The following is a 22,624-nucleotide window of genomic DNA, read 5'->3' as shown; positions in this document are numbered from 1 at the left end:
AAACTCTGTTTATACTTGAGGTCTGTTCTGTCTGACTTGGAGTATGAAGCAAACATGACTGTTCCAGCCACAGCAAAAATGTACATAAAAGTCATCAACAGTATCAGGATAAAAGCCATTGACTAAAAAAAAGATTAAACGAAATCGGTGAAGCTTTAACTGATCAAGCTATAGACAGTGGCTAGTGATAGCATAGCTTAAGAGTTCACTGAATGCAGTAAATGGTTTGAACCCGGGGGTAACATGTGAAGGTGTAGTCTGATCGTCCGGGTGAGTGTAGTCCTGAGAAGGACTGTTGTCGGTGGCAGTGACTGACGTTTCGACAACCTGTGCGGAAGTCATCATCAGAGTCAAGTGAGTGATTGTTGTCAGTAGAATGTTCTTATTCCAGTTCGTGTGAAATGATCGGTTGGTTTTGCCGTGATGTTATTGGCTGTAAGACTCAAGTGACGTAAGTCGTTCGTGATTGGTCTGTTTTGGTCTGTCGGTAAAGCTAGGTTGTTCTTTTTCGGTCGTTTGTGATGTTTATGTCGTGAATGAGTCGTTTGTATGGGGCGGGTAGTTGTTGACATCTGTTTAGGGGAGTCTGTTCTAAGTTAGTAAACCAGCTTTCCAGAGTCAGTCGTTGAAAATAGTCAGTGCTGTAGGTTAGGCATTGCGCAGAGTCCCAGTCAATGTTGTGGTTGGTAAGTCGATGGTGTTCAGCAATGTGATTGCTGACATCACCTTTCCTCGTCGCCCGTCTGTGTTCAGTCAGTCTTGTTGTGAGGTTTCTGCCAGTCTCACCGATGTAGGAGGCTTGGCAGTCGGAACAATTGATCTTATAAATCGTTCCCTGTCTGTTCCTCGGTTCGTCTTTGTCTTTAACGTTGGTTAGTAACTGACGTAGTGTGGTGATGGGTCTGTGGGCGACGCGGATATTGAAGGGTAGTAAGATGCGCGAGATGTTTTCAGACATACCTTTTATGTACGGTATGGTTGCTGTAGTCGTAGGGGTTGCGGTGTCGTTTGTTTCGGTAGTGGTAGTGGGTCGGTGAGTGTTTCGTCGGATGAAGTCGTTGTTGTAGTTGTTCTTCGTAAAAACACGGTGAAGGTATTTGTTCTCATCGGATAAGCTGTCTGTCGAGTCACATACTAGTTGTGCGCGTCGTGTTAGAGTTCTGATAGTTGTGGCTTTGTGTGATGTAGGGTTGTAGGATGACTCGTCTAGTAATCTGTCGGTGTGTGTCGGTTTCCTGTAAACTGTCGTTCGTAATGAGTTGTCGTTGTGGCTTACCAGGCAGTCTAGAAAAGGAAGTTTGCCATTTTCTTCGACTTCTCTGGTAAACTGTATGTCAGTGTTTTGTTCGTTAAGGTGGTTGTGGAATGCGTCAATTTCGTCGTGTCGAACGGCGGTGAATGTGTCGTCAACGTAACGTAACCAAAGCGGTATCGTTTGTCGGCAAGTCGAAAGGGCGCGTTCCTCGATGTTCTGCATCACAATTTCTGCTGTAACAACAGAAACTGGAGACCCCATGGCAGTGCCGTGTAACTGTTTGTAGTGTTTACCGTTGTACTGAAAGTAAGTAGACGTTAGGCAAATGTTTAGCAAGTCCATGATGTCGTCTGTCGACATGCCTAACCTACAGCACTGACTATTTTCAACGACTGACTCTGGAAAGCTGGTTTACTAACTTAGAACAGACTCCCCTAAACAGATGTCAACAACTACCCGCCCCATACAAACGACTCATTCACGACATAAACATCACAAATGACCGAAAAAGAACAACCTAGCTTTACCGACAGACCAAAACAGACCAATCACGAACGACTTACGTCACTTGAGTCTTACAGCCAATAACATCACGGCAAAACCAACCGATCATTTCACACGAACTGGAATAAGAACATTCTACTGACAACAATCACTCACTTGACTCTGATGATGACTTCCGCACAGGTTGTCGAAACGTCAGTCACTGCCACCGACAACAGTCCTTCTCAGGACTACACTCACCCGGACGATCAGACTACACCTTCACAGTTCACTGAATATTGGGCTGTTATTATGCTTACTATCATATCTTCCCTCATATTGAAAACAAAAAAAACGTACAAACAAAAAAATGGATACCTTGAATGCTTTGAGAATAGTAAGGACAATGATCCTTAGCTGGGCAAACCTAGATACCTAAAACGATCCATAACAAATGTGACATTTACTCTATGCAAATAGTTATTTATTTCATAATTATCATATTCTCACTATTTCAAATCATTTCCAATCATTTTTTTAATTAAATGATTTATCACTTTTTTCATTTTTTTTACCAATTTCAGTATAACGAAATAATATACACTATACACTACTACAGTAGGTATTCTTACCATTTTCAAGGATCGCAAAATTCTGAATACTCGCAAGTTTTCAGCAATGACAGCCACTTCTGCTGTATTTTTTCCTGATGACAGCTCAATGATTTCTGGCACAAATGACTAATATCATGGATATAGATTTTAACTTCATGCATGAGTAGATTGGTGTAAAAAGGCACTAAGTACTATGGATAATTATCCCTCTCAGGAGATTAGTATACGTTATGGTAACCTTTGACACCTACAGCTGACTAGCATCTAATTTCTCCTTACAATAACACCCCTAAATCAAACATTAAGGTTAGGAGAATAAAGGAAACGATCATGTACTTAAGAAGCTCTTAAGAGTTAAACAAATTCTCCATGTAAGCAGCTTGGTGTAAAGAACTGTACAAAGAATATGCACTTTGATGTTAGGGAATAAGAGTAATTTTTCACTGGCTGAGTGGAACGAAATAAGTGAAAAATGTTTTTCTCACACACCGCTGGGGCCTGCGTATAGGTCATGTGACCTATGGGGTCAGCTTGACATGACAACCAGCAGTGTGTGAGAAAAGGTAAAAATGTCGAGGTTTATTACTGAAAAAAATCTCTCATTCATTTATTTTAATTGGTGAGTTAATGACTATAACATTAAGAATTGCACAGACATGTTACAATTGGTGCTCATACAAACCATCACAGTCACAATGAAGTCAAAAATGTTCCATCCATTTTTCCAAAAAGTCCAGAATCCATCAATCCACTTGAGGATTATCTCAAGTACAAAAATGGTCAATGTGCAGAAATCAAAAATTTGTAACACAAGTTTCAGTCCATGCAGTGAGGAATCCTCAATTTTGGATATTTCTATAATAAAAAAAAAAATTCGGAACTGTTACAATAAAAGGAATAGCATAGAGTGCCTATTTTTGATTCCAGGATTACATCAACAAGTAAGATTATAACAGACTGTGGAAACTAGTTGTTTTGTGCTTACCAGCTTGGACTCCCAATACGATAGAATTTGTTATGATCAAAATCATCATTAAGTTTTGAATCCTTGGATCTGTTGATAGATTAAATTACAGTACATGGTTAACAGCCATTTTACACAAACTTGGTCAATGCATGCACCTTTCTGTTGTAACAGTGAGGAATGATGGAATTTGAATGCACTATGTTTATTTAAGCGAAAAGGATAAGCCATCAGTCGTTCATAAAACAAACCTTCTATAACAGTGTGTGCCCATGGTCCAAGTGGAATAGCATTTTTGTTCTTTACTCGGTTTAAACGACGATCTGTAAAGCGCTGTTCATCTTTCTTAGAGTACACTTGAAACTTGATCAGGCCTTGGGGAGTCTCTCTTAACAATTGCTTCATAACTTCGTCGTCTGAAAACAAAATTTACGGGCAGGTTATTTCAAAATATCAATTTAAGACAGTCATTGTGCATAGACACCTAAAGGATCTCAAAAACTGAATGGATAACCTGCAAACATGGGAAGAAGAATTAAAGGCCTCTTGCTTTCCAAACTTGGCAACCGTCATACCCACTTTTGTTTAACTAGTGGTGAAGAGTTTCCTCGCAACATTTGACCAAAGAGAATTATTTGCCAAACAGCAGACCTGAAATATTTCGCTGAATGTCGTGACAAAACAGTTACCTGTTATTTCGTTGGAATAGTATTTTGGTGGCTCTGCGCCGCCACTGTTGACAATCATGTCGATAAGCTGAAAATCCTCGATGAGCTTTGATCTGAAGATCTCCGCTCTTGGGGCCAACTCATCGGTCATATCGTCGTTCATCTTCGTTACCTCGAGTATTCACGGGCCTTTTTTACTGCGTACTTCTCATTTGGTCAGTATTTTGTACAAAGATTCACCTCCACTGATTACTTACAGTCATCCGAAAGGAGAAGGTAAAATGGCGAATTTTGAGGGTCGCAACCCTCGTTCCCAGATTCTTTCCTCGTTGCCTCCTCTCTTGGTCAAATTTTATTATGGGTTAAATTTGTGTAAAGATATTTGGAAAGAGTCAAACTTCTCACGTTCAAGTATTCATCTATGCCAGGAGCCCATTACAAGTGATGGGCTCCTGTCTATGCTAATTCTCTGCTAATTTTTGCTTAGTTTTAAACCCCACCCTACCTCCCTCCTTCCTCACCTACCCCTACCTCAAGAAAACCATTCATAATAAAACTGAAAGACACTAAGGGCCTGGCTAAACTAGGAAACTTTGTTGCGGAAACATTGTTTCCTGTTATGTTTCCCGGGGTGGCTAAATTAGCGGGAAACAAACAAAATGTGTTTTGCTGCCCCAGTGGCTAAACGAGGAAACATTGTTTCGGAAAACAAATGAGCTACGCATGCGTGTATGAATGAACTGACTTCGAGGAAGTCTGGGGATCATAGGATGTCCACATTTTCATTGTATCAAAGCCCTTTGTGGCATTCTGCACAATAATAAGGAGCTTCAGCATCTTGTACCACTTCCACGAGGAGCGAGTGGTACACATCGCTTGTTTGTTGACCGGACTTTTTTTTCTTTCCAGGGCCTGTTCCCTCATAAATTGTAACCTGATAATTTTCCACTTGCTCTTGTAATCCTCCCGGCTGATATCATTTTTCTGTCATCAGTAGATCGATTTGTGAATACGCCACCTCCTTACTGTCCTTGTTAATGTAGTCCTTATGACCCACGTCCCAGAGACAAGGCCTTTCCTCATACAGCGTAATTAGCATTTCAATTTCTTCATCTTTCCAATTCCTTGCCCTTCCCTTTCCCTTTCTTTGAGCGTGACCTGCTTGAATTTCTTTGCAGTAAGCCATTTCAATTGTTGTCTGCTCGCCGTTACAATGAAACATTTTTCAATATGCGAGCGGCACTGGAAATTAATCAACATTGTTTTCATCGAGGCTAAACTGGGAAACATATGTTTCGGACGCAAAATTTGTGTCCGGGAAACAAAAATGTTTTGGTCTGCAGGCAAAAACAATTTTTGTTTCCGAGCAGCAAAATTTGTTTCGGCAACATGTGTTTCCCGTGCGGCTAAACTGGGAAACATTAAGTTGCCTCCGCAACAATGTTTCCGCAACAAAGTGTCCTAGTTTAGCCAGGCCATAATAAATGGGTTCGAATGAACCAGAAACTTTTGAATAAGCGATTAAAATATTCCACCACATCATTTTTATCTTAAAAATAAGTTTCACCTCATCTGTTATGAATTATGAAAATGAAACATTTGTAATTGCAGGGTCTAAATTTCAACGCACAATAAAGCTGTAGAATGTGTAAATTAACGTTGCTCAGCCCGTTCAAACAATGAAAGATGTCTCTCAAAGCTCAAGGGAAAACGTGAACAATACCTGAATGCTATAAAACATTCCCATGCACGTATTTGTTAAGATTATATAAACCGTTCTATTCCACATGTCTGTCATTGCTTCTGGGCCCCGCATTTTTAAAGCTTTCCTGAACTGAAGTCTCGAGCACCATGTCTGAAGAAGATTCTACTCAAAAAATTTCTATCGTGAAACCTAAACACCCAAAGTATACCGAAATGGTAGAAGAAGCAGTCAAATTTTTAAACGAGAAGGGAGGCTCTTCTCGACAAGCCATAACCAAGTATATCAAAGCAAAGTATCTGGTCGGTGAGACCGCTAACAATCAGATTAAACTTGCGCTGGTCAAAAATGTCGGCAAGGGACGCCTCGTGCAGACGAAAGGAGTTGGAGCTTCGGGCTCATTCAAAATTTCAAAGGAAGTGAAAGAAGAGGAGAAGAAAGAGGAGAAGAGGCGACTGAAGCAAGAAAGAAAAGATTTGAAAGATAAGGAGAACAATGAAAGGGATATCAACAACAAGAAGACGACGAGCAAAGTTAAGAAAACCAGTAAGAAAAAACCGAAGAATGTTGACGGCGAAGACAAAGAGAACGAAGAGAAAGAACGACCAAAGAAAAAGTCCTCAAATAAAAACAAAGAAAGTACAAGTAAAAAGAAACGTGAGGGTTCTAGAGACCCTGCAGTGGAAAGGAAGTCAAAACCTAAAGCTAAAAAGTCCACAGTCAAAGAAGGCAGCGAAGGAGCCACGAAGGCAAAGAAGGTTAAGAAAGCCACAGCAAAGCCAAGTGCGAGTAAGAAATCTTCTATCGGAAAAAAAGAGAGCGAAAAAGGGAAAGACAAACAAAAAGTTCCGAAGTCTAAGAACACCACGAAAGCGAAACCCAAGACCAAAAAATAAAAATGCGAGAAGAATTTAACAGTAAGTTTATTTCCAAAACAATGACTTTTTCTTTAACCTGTAAATAGCTGTATATAAGTTGGTCTTCACAGTTTTAGAATTCATTTCTCGTGCATTCCTCAAATTCTCGTTAAACTGTGAAGACTGTGAATAGCTTTTCGAATTTTGTGTACGACTCGCACCAGCAGCGTTCAGTCCGTTTAAAACACTACAGTAATTATGTTTATTTTTGGACTTTTAACTTTTCCAAAAGATATCAACTGTATTGGTTTGATTTAAACATATGCCGAGTGTTCTGTAGAATAATTTTGTTTTTATTGCGAGAGTTGATCGAGTTCTAACTTTCTGCGTGCTAGCCAACACCTTAAATTCTTTTGTTTTCAAATTTATTCCTTCAACACCAAAGTTGATTTCCGAGCAGCCCCCTATTATATTTCTTTTGCATTGATAAAGAAAACAGTGACATAAACAATAGATTGCCTTTGGGACTATGGCTTTGTTTTAGAAGGCTATGAGGCTATACGTAAATCTTTAATCGAACTTTTTCGTTGACAAGTTAAATTAAATTTGATTTTATCAAATGAGTTGAGTTAGTCACCATTAAGCGTCTCTAAAGCTGAGGTATCAAGTATTAGCCCTTGGGAACTTATAACACTGGCTAAATTACATTATGAACTCAGTTGATGAGATAAAGCCAAATTATTTTGTAAAACCCCTACGGACGTGGTACCACAATTTCTCAGTAGAAACTTACCCGGCCTCTAATCATTTTTCATAGACAGTGTGTCTACTTTTCCTCCGGAGAAAGGGACATGACAGCAACCTGTCTGGGGGAGGGGGGAATTACTCCCACGCACGAAGGCTATTGTTTTCCGTGGGAATTTTTTCAGACTTTCCGCTTGTATAAATTATATGACGTCAGAGGTCAAGTTCAACTGAGACTTGTAAATTCTAAAAGTCGATACAATTTTTTTGACTTGGACGGACAAAATTTAAACCGTCTGCCTTGGCTGAAAAGAAAACAACAAAAAATATTTAGCCGGTCACTTATAGAATTTAAAGCAAAGGTAATTGAGCGTGCACCGGGAGAAACGCCGAACAGCACTGGATGATCAAAGAAAGCGAAGAAGAGTGGTTGACGTCATAATCTTAATTAGCAACTAAAGCTGTAAATTAGAGCTTAAAAAACGGGGTCCTTCACTGCTTTTTCCAAAACAGAAAGCAAATGACTTATAGCTGAGAAAATTTACCGGCTTCGATGGCGAGTGATTCGATAACAGAAAAACAACATATCATCCCAATAGCAGATCGAAGAATTTCTCCAGCTGACTCGGACCAATCAAATGCAAGTACATGGTTCTTACAAATTTCGACTCATTTTTAAAAATATTTTTGTCTGTTTTTCTTTAGATGCAAAATTTGCTTTTGACAGCTTCATGTTACAAGGAATGGTTCTGAAAGAAATAGAACCCACAGGTGTCTCAAGCGTACTGTGCGCGATTTGGGGGGTCTTAAGGTCATAAACGGGAATACCTAACATGTGAAGGTGTAGTCTGATCGTCCGGGTGAGTGTAGTCCTGAGAAGGACTGTTGTCGGTGGTAGTGACTGACGTTTCGACAACCTGTGCGGAAGTCATCATCAGAGTCAAGTGAATGATTGTTGTCATTAGAATGTTCTTATTCCAGTTCGTGTGAAATGATCGGTTGGTTTTGCCGTGATGTTATTGGCTGTAAGACTCAAGTGACGTAAGTCGGTCGTGATTGGTCTGTTTCGATCTGTCATTAAAGTTAGGTCGTTCTTTTTCGGTCGTTTGTGATGTTTATGTCGTGAATGAGTCGTTTGTATGGACCGTACGCCTGTACGGTCACAAGTCCAATTGTTTTCGGCTTGATGGGTTACTATACTACCATTTTGTATAATTATGGGTCTACGCTCCGCGAGCTCCGCTATAATAAAAACAATTATTACACGAGCGCGCGTTGGATATGAGGTGATAGATAGCCAACGAGGCGCGTAGCGCCGAGTTGGCTATAATCATCTCATCCAACAAGCGTGAGTGGAATAATTGTTTTATTAAAAACTCCCCCAAGAAATTATTATTTTGTAAGAAAAAACAGGATTTTTAGTTCCCTTTTGATCTTAAGCTGACGCGTACGCTTGCCATATTTGTAGATTATGGTATATTGGCTCATATACCATAATGGCTAAGCCAATAAAAAGTCTTGAATTGCATTATCCAGTGATCCAGTTTTTAATAATATATAGTACAAATTGATGAGAATAAATAAAAGTGTCAATTAGGGGATTATTAGTTGATCATGTACCAAATTATTCAAACTTGCATCATAAGAATTGTATTGCCTATAGTAAGGAGGATTACAAAGAAGATCTTGGGAGGGAAAGTGTTTAACTGTGTTTTTCTTTTCTTTGAACAGAATTTTCATTTGGAACTACTATCTTACTCGTCAGACGATTTGCTGAACACCTGTCGTATCTGCAGAGATGAGTTTGTTGGTGGATCACTCGTCAGTCCGTGTCACTGCTCAGGAACGTTAGGGAAGTGTCATGTCCAATGTTTGGAGGAATGGCTTTCAAGAGCCAACAAAGACTCCTGTGAAATTTGTGGCCATGCGTATCACGTCAGGAGACTCCCAAGGTCATTTATCGAGGTACGATTTAACCTCTAACTAGAAATCGTGTCACAAGTTTAGACGACGCCATTGTTCATTTGCTTTTTGAGTTGTTTTTTTTCACCATTTCAAATTATAATCTTCTCTGATAATTTTAAGACTGTGTTTGCGAGCCATATGTTTTATTCAATTCAATTCATTTTATAAAACTCAGATAACGGGCATTAAACTCTAGCCTCTTTGTCGTAAAATAATTAAAAATCTAAAGGTTTGAGTTGTAGCCCGAGCCGGGTTTATTGTGTTGTGTTCTTAAGAATGGTTCTCCCCTTTCAAAATACCTGCGAAGTTCTCAGATGCTTAGTATACCACTAGTTAGAGCTAAAGCGTGGTATACATTTTTTTATCTTTTGAGAGAAAGTTATTTGATCACTATTTACTTACGTAACTTTATTTCTGTAAGCGCGTTTTTTTTTTCTCTTCGATTTCTCTTTCCAGTGGTTCACCAAAGGCCAAAGCCGCCGCGACCGCCGATATCTCTGCGGAGACCTGATTTGCTTTCTGATACTCAGCCCCTTAGTGTTTGCCAGCTCATATCTGTGTGCGCAAGGGGCATGGCACTACATGGTGCTGGCCGACACGTGGACTGGTGCGGGTTTGATTGTTCTCAGTCTGTTTCTTTGGTGTATTTACGGATTTTGGTTGATTGTAACACTGAGGTTTCATCGCAAATGCTGGTTAGACTGGAGAGAACGTAATTATAGAGTGAAACTTGTGAAAAGTGAAACAGTTGACATTATGGAAAGAAGAAGAAGAGATGACGGTCCCTTGGAAACTCCTGTTTGATAAGAGCTACGGAATGGCCAAGGAAAATACCGACATCTTATGGAAACGGTGGACAGCCCTATGACAGCACCACTAGTTTATTGTTTACTAGTCCATACATCAGTTAATAAACAGTAGCGCACTGAGCGTCGATCTTTGATATGTGTCATTTTCTGCCTCAATTATCCTTAATAGGTAGATAAGGAAACTGTAAAACTTAAAGGGGCCAAGAATCATGAACACAAAAGGGTGATAATGTTTGCGTTTGGTTCATTGATTGAAATAAATGAAAGACTGAAATGAATTAAAGACTGGATGGAATTCAAAAGAAATGAAAAAAAAAAAGGAAATATCACGAAATTATTCAGAGACTTTTTCCGCACCTTAGCTCACTGTTGGAAAATCCTCAATATTTACGCTTTAATTTTTGAATGGCTGCCTTTTAAACTCGAGCCATAGAACTTGTTTTGACAGGAAAAAATATGTCTATTAGCTTGCCAATGACAAATGAGCAATGATTCTCGACAAAAATTCGAAAGGAGGTCAAGGAAAACATACTCAGATATCGATTATCCTGCTTGAATGAGTCGTCTGTTCAAGGGATTTTTTTAAAGGAAAATAGGGGTTGTTTTTGGGGATGTAACGTATAATGACCATATAACTGGGAAAATTGGAAAGTGACGCAGTTTGACTGGGTAACGTGAATAGGTGGGTACCATTCTTCATCAAGCATATTATTTTCATTTATTCTGTGCCGACGTATAAGGGTTAAATTTATTACATAAACACCAATGAAATACCAGAGCTTTCGCGCGAAAACGTGAACATCCTTAGACGTGAAAATAACATGTTCGCTGAGTATTCACGTTATTTGTATTTTGACCCGCGCTACGGGCTCGTCAAAATACGTCACAACTCGTGAAAATACTCAGCGATACTACACAACAAAACGTTTGATAAGATATACGTATTTTGAACTTGAGTTTGATTGGGACCAACAGAATTTCAGTATCATTTAGTAATCGAATTTTGTTAGGTTGGTGATCATTTCCTTAATTAAATGCTGGTCACTTATTGGGTTTAGGAGTGACAGTTACTTAGAGTTACATGCATGTCCGCACGATTCACTGTGGTCACCAGACTCCCCAATCCCCGTTAAACCAACATGGCGTTTAGATTGTTCACGTCAAAAATTTCACGTGCCGCGGTTTTGCCACTTTCTTGGAGAAGTGTCACCAATTCTCCGGTAAGGAGCTTTCATGAAATGAGATATAAGCAGATTTTTATTTTTACAAGCGTAATCATTTCATTTATCTTACATTGAGAATGGAATATCTACCTCAGCTCTGCAATACTCTGTCAGGTGAAGGTTTAATCCTATAAAGTGATGAGACCAGAAGGCTCCTTAAATCTCTTCTTTGGGCAATTTTTATTCAATTGTAGAAAGCATAAGATTTTTCTATGTCATGACGCGATTATCTTTCCCATCAATAGCATTGTCTTTCGTTAGCGCACATTTTCCGCGCGTGTAAGAGTGCACGTCCATTTGTTTTGACAACGTTCAGCGAATGCAAGGGGGCCCCATAGGGGGCGGGGCAGGGGAAGGTGAGGGAGTGGGGACTGGGCTGGCGAATCCTCAGTGACTGACATCTGTGATATACTCTCTGTTACATCCAGATAGACCTTTAAGCCAATGAACAACAGGAAGTTTTCTGCTTTCCATCTGTAGAACTTATTATTTGCAATAATATTAAAAAACATTAGATTAATTATAAATGCAGTTTTGTACAACATTCATTGTTTACTTAAATCATTATTGCTCATACCTACATGTTTTGGTTGTATTGGAAGGGAATACAAGAAAAATTGTGGAAGCTTGGAAAGCTCAACCATGTTGCAATTGCTGTTCCTGATTTAGGTAAACTATTGCTTATAAACAGTTGGGGTCATCAAAATGAGTATAGTCAAGATGACAATCACTTGGCAACTTCATTGGAAAAGTTTAGATGTAGGATCTTTTTTTCATTTTTTATAAATTTAACCTAAGGTTGGTTGTGAATTTATTTGTGCCCACCTCCTGTTCAGCTCTCCCACTCAGGAAATAACTATCTAGGGGGCAAATTTCTAAAGAAACTGTGGTGCTGCATCAGTGGAAGTAACAAGGTAATTTTGGTTTTATCAACCATGTTGATAATATAAATTGGCCTCCGTAGAGAGTTTCAAAGCTGATGTTTAGAGGGTTAGCCCTTTCATCAGAGCTTCAATACTCTCTCTATTGCGGCCAATTTACAATATCAACTCAGTTGATAAAACCAAAATTACAATAAGAATACATTAATCATGGAAGTAGAGAGGTGCAGTGAGAGGAAAGTATGTCACTCAACACAACACAATAATGCAATCAGGTCTTGAACCTAAACTTCCTCATTTCAGTGTCCAGCACACTTAGGCTAACATATTTAGAAGAGGAATTATATTTATTGTCTGTTTTTATTGTAGACCAAGCGAGTAAAATGTATAGGAATATATTAGGTGCTGATGTTAGTGATGTGCAGGTGAGTCAAGTTGAATGAAGCTTAATTTAATCTAAGGGTGTATGGAAAAAAAGGTCCCAAGTGACATCTGATAGACTGCAAGATCCTCCTTTCTAACTCTCTTTTATTCCCTTGTGAAACACAGGAAGAAGTTGATGCTGAATTGAGAACTTGCATGCCACACACTGGATTTTAATATGTATTATGTAACACTTGAAATCCTCTCTGTTTGCAGTTTATATAATAATTATGAAATATTTGATCAATTCCTTTTTCCTTACTTAGGATCTACCAGAACATGGGGTGTCTACCATTTTTGTTAATTTGGGGAACACTAAACTTGAAGTAAGTTTTGTGAATGTTTTTTTTTTGTCTTTGCCAATCTTTGCCCTTTTCACCCTTCATCTTCCACAAATTTGTTTTTGTAAATGTATATATGACAAACTAGAATGATCAATTTTTTATTGATGATGAGGATTCAAAATATTTTGGGAAAAGGAAAGCAAATTAATGATATGTTCATACAGGGGTTCTCATTAAGTGCCAGCTGCTGGCTCAAGAACTGGCTACTTTGATTTCTGAGCCACCTAATTTTCGTGAAATAATTTGTGTGTAAGTTATAAAGAGTAATAACAATGAATTGGTGTCAACCATCTACTTTGTGAAGTGAGCACTCTACTCCCTGAATTAATGAGAACCCTGTCATACATTATCTTTCACCAGCTTTTACATCCTTTGGGAGAAAACAGCCCAATAGCTGGTTTTCTGAAGAAAAAAACAGATGGTGGAATTCACCACATCTGTATTGAGGTCAGAAAAATTATGTTTTCAATTTGTTTGTTGAGAAATTTAGATTGAGTTTCCCACCTACAATCAGATGACCTGTGGCCTGTACCTGTAACATTCCTTTACACCAAATTTTTGTTTAGGTTGATGACATAAAAGAAGCTATGAAGGATCTACAAAAACATAATATTAGAGCGCTGAATCCTGAACCAAAGGTAAAGTTAAAAAAAAAATTTGTTTCTATATTTTGTTATGTAATGTTTGTGACTGGACAGTTGTCTGAGTTCAGATTTTAAGGATTTGTATTTTGATACTTTTATTATTTAAATTTGTTAGATTGGTGCTCATGGTAAACCTGTAGTGTTTTTACACCCAAAAGACTGTGGTGGAGTTTTGGTGGAAATGGAACAAGCATAAAACACACAGAGGAAGTTAGAGGATTTATTATGTCTGAGCTCCTGTTGGGATTTTCCAAAATAATAACTTATCACTTTGTGGAATGACATGAAAAATTCAGCTGGGACAATGTAGCAACTGTGGAAGTTTACTTAAATGATACTTTACAACCAAACACTAGGTGTGCCAAAAAGTTCTCATTCAAACACAAGAAATCAGTGCTTAAATTTTTAATAGCTCAGCTTAAATTTCATATCTTGCAATTCAGTGAAAAACAATGTAAAACAGCATGATATGCTGCAAGGAACAAACTCCACAAGCTCTGTAGCTCACTCTTTGGAATGGCATAGTGACAGAGGTCAGTTGAGTGAAGTGATGAATTGAAAAATGAATACATCAAAACTGGGCTGTTGGGATAAGGCATAGTGCAGAGTTAGTGAGGAATTGTAATGGTTACTTCACTCTGGGATGATTATAACTGAATTTGATTAGTGAATTAAATTTTTACCTTAACCAAAATCAAGGTACAGTTTTGGTTAAAAAAACTCCAAAATGTGTAGTAGCAGCAAAAAAACAATCAAATGTAGCATGAATCGACCTAGCTGCAACTCAATGAAGATCTTAACTAATGAGTTATTGGTGTAAAAAGAATGTATACTGTATTATCAGAATGAAGGCTTTGTTGTTGGTTAATGATTTTGGCTTGCATTCTTTTGTGTTTTAGTGATGTAGTTTAAATTGCCTAGAAGGCTAGTTTAACTTAAATGAAATATTTAGGCATGACATTATATCTGATAACATAGTCAATTTAGCTGGCCCTAAGTCCTTTTGAACGAATTATCTATAAGTATGTGTGTTTTGATCTATTCTTTGTTAAAAACAAAAGTAGGATAGCTTTCTGGTGCTAATAATGAGTTATCAATAACTTTAGTGAAAACTTTCCATCTAAATTTTTCTTTATTTCCAGCAATGGTAACTACTAAGAACAGGGAAGGGGATCTTAGAATCAATTTTTTTTACAACAAAGTGCTTTGGTTGTCAGTCTTGCCACCTGGCTCTCACCATTAGTTTCAAATGTACCACTGGTCTGATATCAAGTCAAAACCCATCAACTGAATTTCCACTACCAACCACTGCTTTGTTGGAGAGTCTATGTTACCCATATCTGTCTTCCCTTTTTTTCAAGGGTGGATCAAGAAGTAAGAATTTTTGATGGGGGGGGGGTGGGGTAGAGTCAAAACTTTGATTCATAAACTAGAGCCTGAATAAACTGGAAAATATTTCAAGATAATTGAATTTTTAATACCATATATATAGAGTAGTAACAGGAGATAAAACAGAGCATAGAACGCATCATGAATTTATTTGGATAGTATACTGGAGGTTCAAAGAGGGGATCAAGATAATTACATTATTTGATTAGGGAGACTCCCTTGTGCGTTTTGTTTAGGTAACAAAGTAAATATTTAGTCAATGTCGTTACTTAGTTAAGCAAGTATGGTTACCCTACGGTCTGGAAGTAAACCTCTTTAACATTTTTCCTTAACTTTTTTTCACATTACCTCTAGAAATATCTTAAGCTATCTAAGTTTTTCTCTTATTCTTCTTCAACGTATAAAGCAGTTTTAGATGGGTGTCAGTATTAACGCCTTGAAATGCTTGGTTTAACAACGTAAACTATCATCAAACTATCGCAAATGTTCCCCTGCACAAGTACTTGAACCTTGATCTCATTGTTTCCCAACAGCGTACACAATTTTAGGTAAATTATCATGCAACATGCTATATTTCGTTTCCAACATATCATAAGTAAATGAACAAACAACGGTAAAAATATCATAATTTGCCAATTTTGTATCAGCCATTGTGCTCGTTTCTCTTAGCAACAAATGTTGTGACGCGATTTCCGGTGAAATACGGCGGATGTATTTCACGAAACGCAATACTGCGGGAACATACTGCGGTGGGAGTATTCAGAAGAAGTAATTATCCGGGCCGCTGTCCTTCTCAATTAACCTTGTATTACTTCAGAAGTCTTTTGTAAGCCGATTACGCGTTATGGTAAAATTTCAAAGGTGAGTTCAGTTTGTACGTAATGCCGAGGTCATCATCATTGAAACCGGCTTGCATAAAAACATATTCATGTTTTGTTTATTGGCCTGGAGTTTCGAGCCCCAAGACGCACGAAATCTTTTCATCAAGAATCTCTCTCTTTTTCAGAACATAAAGAAGACTTGGCAAGAAAAAAATCGAATTAACAATGAGGTTTTTTTAATATTTATGCTAGTCGAGGATAATACAATTCATTGCACGAAATTATAATTGTGCTTTTCACGTATCACTCGTCACTAAACTGTACCAACTTCTTGGACAGCTTCCGTTGCTCTGCACATTATTAATTTGACACTTGAAATAGCTATTATTTGAAGAACATGGACTTGAAGTCGCCATATCTTGGACGACAAACAACGGCTGCAAAATTGCTCTCATAATTTGGCGAATATCGTTTGAGTTTATAGAGGGGACTTACACGAAGGCTGCAGTTCACTAGACCTCCAAAAGACAGAAAAAATATTTGGTAAAAGTGTTCAATGTGTGGAGCACTTGGAGGACGTAATCAAAATAGAGTTGTTCCTGTTTCTGATCTACCATCGGAAAGAGTGGAAATACGAAAAGACAGGTGGCTGAGAGTAGTGCATTACAAACCTCGAATATCGAGATCTGATAGCGGTTATAGCCGCGACGATGTACAGTCTAACCGCTCGGCTCATTCAGCCGGTTCAGCCACGTCTGGGGCTGGTGATCCTGATTACCAGAGGATCATTGTGATATTTTTCATACATGGAGTTGGTGGTTGCGCTGATCTTTGGTACGAACAAGTACAATACTTTTGCAAGGCGGGGTACGAAGTTGTAGCTCCCGACCTGCTGGGACACGGGCAAAGCTCTGCACCGAACAATATCGCAGATTACGAATTTTCAGAACTTTCTTATGATTTGCTTCGTTTATTTGATCGATACCACAAGAAGAGGAACGTTTTGGTGGGACATTCGTACGGGTAAGTCTCCATGTTTCCACATCACCTGTTTCGCTCTTTGCATCGAATACCCTACAGAAATGTCTGTGACAAATAGTCCCGAGGGTCCTATCCAATGAACGGGGTAGTAATTTAGTTATGAGGATTTGGTGGTAGATCAACATAATTCTACCTGCTAAGTTTGAGTATTCTCATTTTCTGTCTGCTGGATTATGTGTGGATAATTGAAAGGTCACATGTTATATCATTTGTGGGAGTTATACTGGGGGAGGGGGGGTTTAGGATGCAGCCCTCTGTTCTCTATTTTGGTTGGTTTCTTTGTTTGTTTTTTTGTATATTTTTTGTTTTTGCACTTGTGATTTTCGACCACTAAGCAAATTTGTGTTGTGAAAAAGTCAGCTATGCTCATGACAATTTATCATTATTTACTCAGGGCATCATTTTGTGCAGTAATTGCATGTGAACGTGCTCGTCTGGTGTCCAAGATGGTCCTTATTTCTGGTGGTGGTCCTACACCACTTGTGGGTGTTGGTACTTGTGACATGTTCTGCTTACCAACACTTCTTCTGTCTTGTATCAAACCTGTGTTTTTGTCTGTCTATGAGAGGTTAGTCTTGTAAAATAAACATCTTCAATGTGACCAAAAATAACCTATTCTGATTTTTTCTATAAGTTGGGAAGTGTAGGTACGCAGCAGTAACAAACATTTTTCAACAATTATCTTGAACTCCAAGCTCCCAATTACATACTGAAGATGGCAAAATTACTTAGAAATGAAACAGAGCTCTCGTTAAAACCATTAAGTCAAGGAAGGCCATTATAGTTGGAGTAAAGAATTACAAGTTACATTCTTGTCACACAATAACATACCAGGTATGTCTGGTTAAAAATTTTATGACTTAAAATTTTTCAGGAGGGCCTACAATAGTGTGAGAGCAAGATCGCTTAGGAGGAAAGTTAAAGCCTTTAGTGCTCCACCTTTTGTAATGAAAGCTGTCATGGCAGGACAGGTCAGTAATTCTAAAATTATCACCACAAATCAACATTACCACCTGTATCTTTGTTTGGAGGGCAGCTAGTTAGTGAGCATATAAAAGGGCCTCTTGTTGCATCTTGATTAGATCACCCCTGATGAAAGCACGAGACTGGAGTGTCGCAACATTGGGTCTATGAATAGTAATTTTCTAGTTATATTAATTAAATCCTTAAACCAGAGTAGCATCAAACCATATCCGGACAATGGCATTGTATCAGAACCACTGTAGTTTAAGAACAATTAATGCAATAGACTGATCTCAGTTATAATGAGGTCCATCTGTGGATCAGTGTTTAACATAAAGTCGCATGTTTTTCAGGTGTGGGAAGATGGTGATGAGTCATATCACCAGGAACTAATGGTGCCAGCATTGTTGATATATGGTGCACAGGATAAATTTGTTACTCTTGAGGAAGAACAGTGGATGCAAGAGGTTAGTGATTGAGCAACAAAGTTAGTGAATCAGTCCTTCAGGCTTTTATATTAATTATTTACTCCATTTGGTTCTTTCTGTAATAGGTAATATACAGTTCATCGTTAGAGGTCATTCAAGATGCAGGCCACATGGTTATGGTGGAGTCTCCTGTGAGGTTAGAAAGTGCTTATTATATAGCTAACAATATGGATATATATGTATATGTGCACGATCCTTCGCAGGAATATTTATATGGATATATAAATATTCAAGTAGTTAAAATAATTTTCATTATTGTTTATCATAAATGTTTTTGTCATCTAATACAGAATAAGTTCCTAGCTGATGTTTTTTATTACACTTAGCTTTTTATCATGTAGTGACTGTTTTGAACATCTGGAAAATCTAACAAGTATTCTGAAGTGTTCAATAAAAAAAAAAAGGGATATGTTACTTTTCTGATAGTGTTGTTATATTTCCTTTACTTTACAGAGTGAACTGGTTAATACATAACTTTCTCCAGCGTGATGCCACCACTAGATCCCTGCATAATGTTGGTAGTCAGTACTTTAATTTTTCCTCAAAGGGATCTCTTCATGTTGCATCAAAGGACAAACCAACTCCTTCTCGTAATGAGGCTGAACTTCAAACAGTCTCTGAAAGTGTCAATGAAGGAACCAGACGACGCTCAAGTGGAATGGCACTAGAACCTTCAGCTGAAAACTCTTTCAACATTGGAAACTCACAAGCTTCTCTTAGTGTTCTAGGAAATAAAGCATCTACAAGAATGTTTTTGACAGATGACGTGGAGGAAATCTCACGATTGCGAACAGAAGGCTCTGAAATTTGTCTAGAAATTCCACAGATGGGTGTCATTGGCAATAATTCTTCTCAGGCTGAAACTGAAGGTAACACAATGCAAGCCTCAACAAGTGATTTTTGGTACTCAGAAGGCTCCCTTAGGCAGGATAAGGAATCAGACAAAACTAACATTAGTATGGTAGTGAACAGTTCACTGCATCCAAGTTTAGGTGAAGCAGTTCATATAATGAGACCTCTAGCAGGTGTAGCGTGGACGAAAAACAGTATTGGTTCCCGCACATCAAGGAGATCTTCACTTCAATCATTTCTTAGGCCTTCTAGTAAGATGGAGCTGAAAGGCTCTAAAAGTGCACCTTCATCTCCAGCAAGGGAAGGATCCACAGAATTTAAAAATAAGTCTGTCCAGTAATTTGATAATGACTTCATTAATTTCTCATATTTATTTAATGTCAAGTTTAATAGGATATACATCTAAATTTTGGTCATCATGTACACTTAAGATTCTCGTAAAGAGTAATTTATTTGGCAGAATATTTGCACAGTATTTATCTTGAATTTATTTGCAAATGCAGTCGTCATCATCTATGGCATCTTCAGGAAGCTGATGTTCAGTTCAAAGTTTGCCATACTTATAATAAGTAACTTTATTACACGACTCGGGCAGTCAGAGGGCCAATAACTAAAATCAACCAATCAAAATGCTCTATTGCCAGTCAATATTCTCTCAGTATTGGACCAGGCACTGTCCCAAATGATACTGCACTTGTGCCCCTTTGAACTTCAGTCGTATAATAAATGTCTTATTAACCAAGCTTGCTCGGGACCGTACTGGGAGAATATTGACCCTCTGTCTTTTTTGTACGGACCTGGCTTCGCTTGGTCTGTACTGTCAAGACCTCTGGCCAACATTCTGCCAGTACTGCCCTCGCGCTTGGATGATAAGATACATATACAGGTTGCCAATATGCAATGGCTCTTGGTATTTTACTTAGCCACACAGTAGTACAGATGTGGACACAAGAAAAAGTTTTGTCTTTGTTTCTTTGTTAAGATACCCAACAGATATGCATAAATATATCATCATACAAGTAAAGTTGTTTAAAAACAGAAAAACCATCCTAGATTCCACTTGAAACTATGTTGTGAGAAGAGAAGGGACGTCATTGAGAACTCTCAAACAGGGCATGATACTATACATACAGAACTATGGCAAGCAATGATAAGGATAATATTTTAAAATAACTTTGTAAGCTTGAAATGGACATTCATTTGTCACATTTTGTGTATTTCGTCAAAAGGGTTCCCATTTAAAGAAACACGGACAAAAATACAAATTTGAACAGCACATATTTTAAAAATAGAACAGGCAGAACAGGCAGTCTGTTGTACTTAGAATCACATTACCTTAGCAACTAAGAGAAAATATTACAATGTTGTCCTAGCTGGCAACAGATGTGTGGTTCTCTTTGAGCAAGGAATTTTGTAAGTGTCATTTGTACAGTTAAGATTCTGGGATGTGTGTAACTTCTAAAATTTTAACTATGAAATATCAATAACAATTCTTGACAACAGAGATTGCTGAAAACAATCAATGCAATTCTGCCATCTCTGTTGTTAATGGACATCAAATGGATCAGCATTAATAAATCTGTGAACACTTGAGCTTGCTGTTGCTTTTGAGTTGTCATTTTTTTGGTTTGAATATCTAGTTGGTTAATGTGGAGCTTGGAGGGCATACACAATACATGGAAGTCACATTTTTGTCAATTTCTACCAAATGAGGAATTACTTTACCCAGCTATGTGTGATAGAATTGCTTTTCACTAGCAATAAGAGCTGATGACAGGGTTATGCTACATAACTGCGCAAGAATTGCAGCAATTGGAGCTCTTCTTCAGTCTAACACTATAAAGAAAAGTGTAAGCATCTTCTGATGTCACAGTTGATAAATCACCATAGCGATTTTCCACAATATACTTGCACTCCATACATAGCCAGTGTCTCTCCTGAGGAACATCAAAAGTCTTTTGACGTGTTGCAGTTTCAGAACTTGGTTTAAAGCTGCATTCGAATGCAGCACCTTGCATAATGTTCTGACCACATCCTGGGCATTGTATTGTGCCAGTGGCCATAAAGGACTTGTTCAAACGGGCAATTATCAAGGTATTCTGCAACGATTAATTTTGGTGGACTGGTCTTAACTCAGCTTGATGAGAGGCTGAATTTAGGAAGAGGAATATGACATAAATTAAGCCACTGACATTGAGACGGTGAACACTGTTTCTCAAGTGAGACCCTTCCCTAGAAAAATGGTTGTGGAGTTCAAAACTTGAGTGCTAATATTTGAATAGACAGATAGAATTCATGGATCAGTCTGTAAAATTTCATCAACAAAGCTGACAACAGCAACTTCAGGGTTGCCACCTATCAGAACCCAAAAATTCCCTGACTTTTCCCTGACTTTTCACTGACCTCAAAACATTTTTCACTGACCTTGAATTAAATTAATTACCAAACAGGCCAAATCCACTTTTACATTTCTCCATCGCTTTTAAGTTTCTTTCCGATTTGCTACACTAGATCGACTACTTCACAACCTTTGTGGAACCCTCAAAACAAAATTCCCTGACTTTTCACTGACTTTGACGAGAACTAAGATTTTCCCTGACTTTTTGCAAAATTTCTTGACTTTTCCCTGACCGTGGCAACCCTGAACTTAATTGATTTGAGGGGCTCTTTCCAGCAATGTCCATGGATGTTTGCAAACTAGTCACATAAAGGAGTTGAAAAAGTAAGATTTGCCCAGTAGAAAAAAGTGAAAGTAAAATGACATCTATCCTCACAACTTAAGCTACAGCACCCCTTACTCTACTCCCTGCCTCCTGAACAATTTAGCCGAGGTGTGATATTTTTTCTTAATACTATACTAGTTTCTGATATGATGGATCAGGTGAAATTTTTTCAGAGAGGAGAGTCGGTTTATATCTAATTCCACCAAGAAAAGCCCTCAAGATTTTCCCATAGTGAAAACAATTTGTGCATTTGAATCGTTTGCTAATTATCACACAAATTACAAAACCAAATAGACACGCAACCTTGTGTCCATAGAAACGTCTTCCTGATCTTTCTTGAACAACACAACATTGTTATTTCACAAGCGATATAATTTGGTAACACACCAAAGGACAGTGCGTAAACTCACGGTGTTATGTAAGCTGTACCCCTTGCACATCGGAGAGTTTTCCTTAAGATTCCTATCCGGGCTAATTCTTGGTTAAATATGACTTTCATGATGTTAACACTTCTGAGTTCCGGCACCCCAGGCTAATTGATCTTGTCTGATTCTCAATTAGCGCATGCCATGAATGATCGATGTTCCATTTTGGATTTCATGCAGCCACGTAGTTAATGATTTTCAACTGATAAGTTGATAGCTCACCTTTCCCTTCTATCGCCTGTGAAGCTCAGTTAATCGATGAATTTCAATACAAAGAGGAATTTGCATGGAAGTCGTTAACGCAAGTGTTGTTTACTTCTCAAACAATACATTCTCACTTTATTTT

The 22,624-nt window shown here is 38.2% G+C and overlaps 5 protein-coding genes and 1 long non-coding RNA gene across 7 annotated transcripts in view; 4 read left to right on the top strand and 2 right to left on the bottom strand.

Annotated features, from left to right (window-relative positions):
- Window positions 1–4,312, bottom strand: part of LOC111340042 (cation channel sperm-associated protein 2) — an 11,576-nt gene extending 7,264 nt beyond the window's left edge. Inside the window, exons 1-7 of the mRNA XM_022946850.2 lie at window positions 4,006–4,312; window positions 3,568–3,732; window positions 3,338–3,406; window positions 3,035–3,207; window positions 2,371–2,478; window positions 2,117–2,173; window positions 1–122 (exon numbers count right to left, since the gene is read on the bottom strand). The exon at window positions 1–122 is cut by the window's left edge and continues 3 nt beyond it. Coding sequence (XP_022802585.2) covers window positions 1–122; window positions 2,117–2,173; window positions 2,371–2,478; window positions 3,035–3,207; window positions 3,338–3,406; window positions 3,568–3,732; window positions 4,006–4,147 — 836 coding nt within the window. The 5' untranslated portion in view covers window positions 4,148–4,312. The remainder of the gene's footprint in view (window positions 123–2,116; window positions 2,174–2,370; window positions 2,479–3,034; window positions 3,208–3,337; window positions 3,407–3,567; window positions 3,733–4,005) is intronic.
- A 1,113-nt stretch (window positions 4,313–5,425) lies between these two features.
- LOC111336700 (uncharacterized) lies at window positions 5,426–6,905 on the top strand. Its single transcript, XM_022942873.2, has one exon. It carries the CDS (start codon window positions 5,836–5,838, stop codon window positions 6,580–6,582), a length of 747 nt encoding a protein of 248 aa, XP_022798608.2. The 5' UTR covers window positions 5,426–5,835; the 3' UTR covers window positions 6,583–6,905.
- A 752-nt stretch (window positions 6,906–7,657) lies between these two features.
- On the top strand, window positions 7,658–10,193 carry LOC111347175 (E3 ubiquitin-protein ligase MARCHF3-like). The gene is made up of 3 exons (XM_022954469.2): window positions 7,658–7,927; window positions 9,019–9,252; window positions 9,709–10,193. The coding sequence occupies exons 1-3, from the start codon at window positions 7,841–7,843 to the stop codon at window positions 10,054–10,056; spliced, it is 669 nt and encodes a 222-aa protein (XP_022810204.2). The 5' UTR covers window positions 7,658–7,840; the 3' UTR covers window positions 10,057–10,193.
- Window positions 10,194–11,134: 941 nt separating this feature from the next.
- Window positions 11,135–14,447, top strand: LOC111330599 (uncharacterized). The gene is made up of 7 exons (XM_022935518.2): window positions 11,135–11,281; window positions 11,887–11,953; window positions 12,535–12,590; window positions 12,855–12,914; window positions 13,293–13,379; window positions 13,499–13,570; window positions 13,692–14,447. Exons 1-7 carry the CDS (start codon window positions 11,201–11,203, stop codon window positions 13,770–13,772), a joined length of 504 nt encoding a protein of 167 aa, XP_022791253.1. The 5' UTR covers window positions 11,135–11,200; the 3' UTR covers window positions 13,773–14,447.
- Window positions 14,448–14,596: 149 nt separating this feature from the next.
- On the top strand, window positions 14,597–20,723 carry LOC111330445 (uncharacterized). Of its 2 annotated transcripts, none has more exons than XM_022935407.2 (7): window positions 14,597–15,826; window positions 16,271–16,809; window positions 17,222–17,395; window positions 17,702–17,798; window positions 18,144–18,257; window positions 18,344–18,414; window positions 18,732–20,723. In XM_022935407.2, exons 2-7 carry the CDS (start codon window positions 16,343–16,345, stop codon window positions 19,468–19,470), a joined length of 1,662 nt encoding a protein of 553 aa, XP_022791142.2. In that variant the 5' UTR covers window positions 14,597–15,826; window positions 16,271–16,342; the 3' UTR covers window positions 19,471–20,723. The 2 variants fall into 2 exon arrangements, with proteins under 2 accessions (XP_022791142.2, XP_022791070.2); XM_022935335.2 differs by having other exon boundaries at window positions 15,972–16,809.
- LOC148731993 (uncharacterized) lies at window positions 19,487–22,590 on the bottom strand. The gene is made up of 2 exons (XR_016000154.1): window positions 22,264–22,590; window positions 19,487–21,279 (listed from the first exon to the last, which is right to left on the bottom strand). It is a non-coding gene; the product is annotated as an uncharacterized LOC148731993 (long non-coding RNA).
- Between the last annotated feature and the right edge of the window lie 34 nt (window positions 22,591–22,624).

The sequence above is a fragment of the Stylophora pistillata genome, chromosome 4 (assembly GCF_964205215.1).
Source record: "Stylophora pistillata chromosome 4, jaStyPist1.2, whole genome shotgun sequence".
NCBI lineage: Eukaryota > Metazoa > Cnidaria > Anthozoa > Scleractinia > Pocilloporidae > Stylophora > Stylophora pistillata.
Note: the sequence above shows the minus strand (reverse complement) of the source record. Positions and strands in the feature narration are given on the sequence as shown.

Excerpts from the sequence above, each read along its gene's own strand:
- LOC111336700 (XM_022942873.2), top strand. The coding sequence starts at position 5,836 with ATGTCTGAAGAAGATTCTACTCAAAAAATTTCTATCGTGAAACCTAAA.
- LOC111347175 (XM_022954469.2), top strand. The coding sequence starts at position 7,841 with ATGGCGAGTGATTCGATAACAGAAAAACAACATATCATCCCAATAGCA. Across the intron at positions 7,928-9,018 it reads CTGACTCGGACCAATCAAAT|AATTTTCATTTGGAACTACT; the intron begins GCAAGTACATGG and ends TTCTTTGAACAG. Across the intron at positions 9,253-9,708 it reads TCCCAAGGTCATTTATCGAG|TGGTTCACCAAAGGCCAAAG; the intron begins GTACGATTTAAC and ends TTCTCTTTCCAG.
- LOC111330599 (XM_022935518.2), top strand. The coding sequence starts at position 11,201 with ATGGCGTTTAGATTGTTCACGTCAAAAATTTCACGTGCCGCGGTTTTG. Across the intron at positions 12,591-12,854 it reads CTGATGTTAGTGATGTGCAG|GATCTACCAGAACATGGGGT; the intron begins GTGAGTCAAGTT and ends TTCCTTACTTAG. Across the intron at positions 13,571-13,691 it reads CGCTGAATCCTGAACCAAAG|ATTGGTGCTCATGGTAAACC; the intron begins GTAAAGTTAAAA and ends TAAATTTGTTAG.
- LOC111330445 (XM_022935407.2), top strand. The coding sequence starts at position 16,343 with ATGTGTGGAGCACTTGGAGGACGTAATCAAAATAGAGTTGTTCCTGTT. Across the intron at positions 17,396-17,701 it reads TTTTTGTCTGTCTATGAGAG|GAGGGCCTACAATAGTGTGA; the intron begins GTTAGTCTTGTA and ends AAAATTTTTCAG. Across the intron at positions 18,258-18,343 it reads AAGAACAGTGGATGCAAGAG|GTAATATACAGTTCATCGTT; the intron begins GTTAGTGATTGA and ends TTTCTGTAATAG.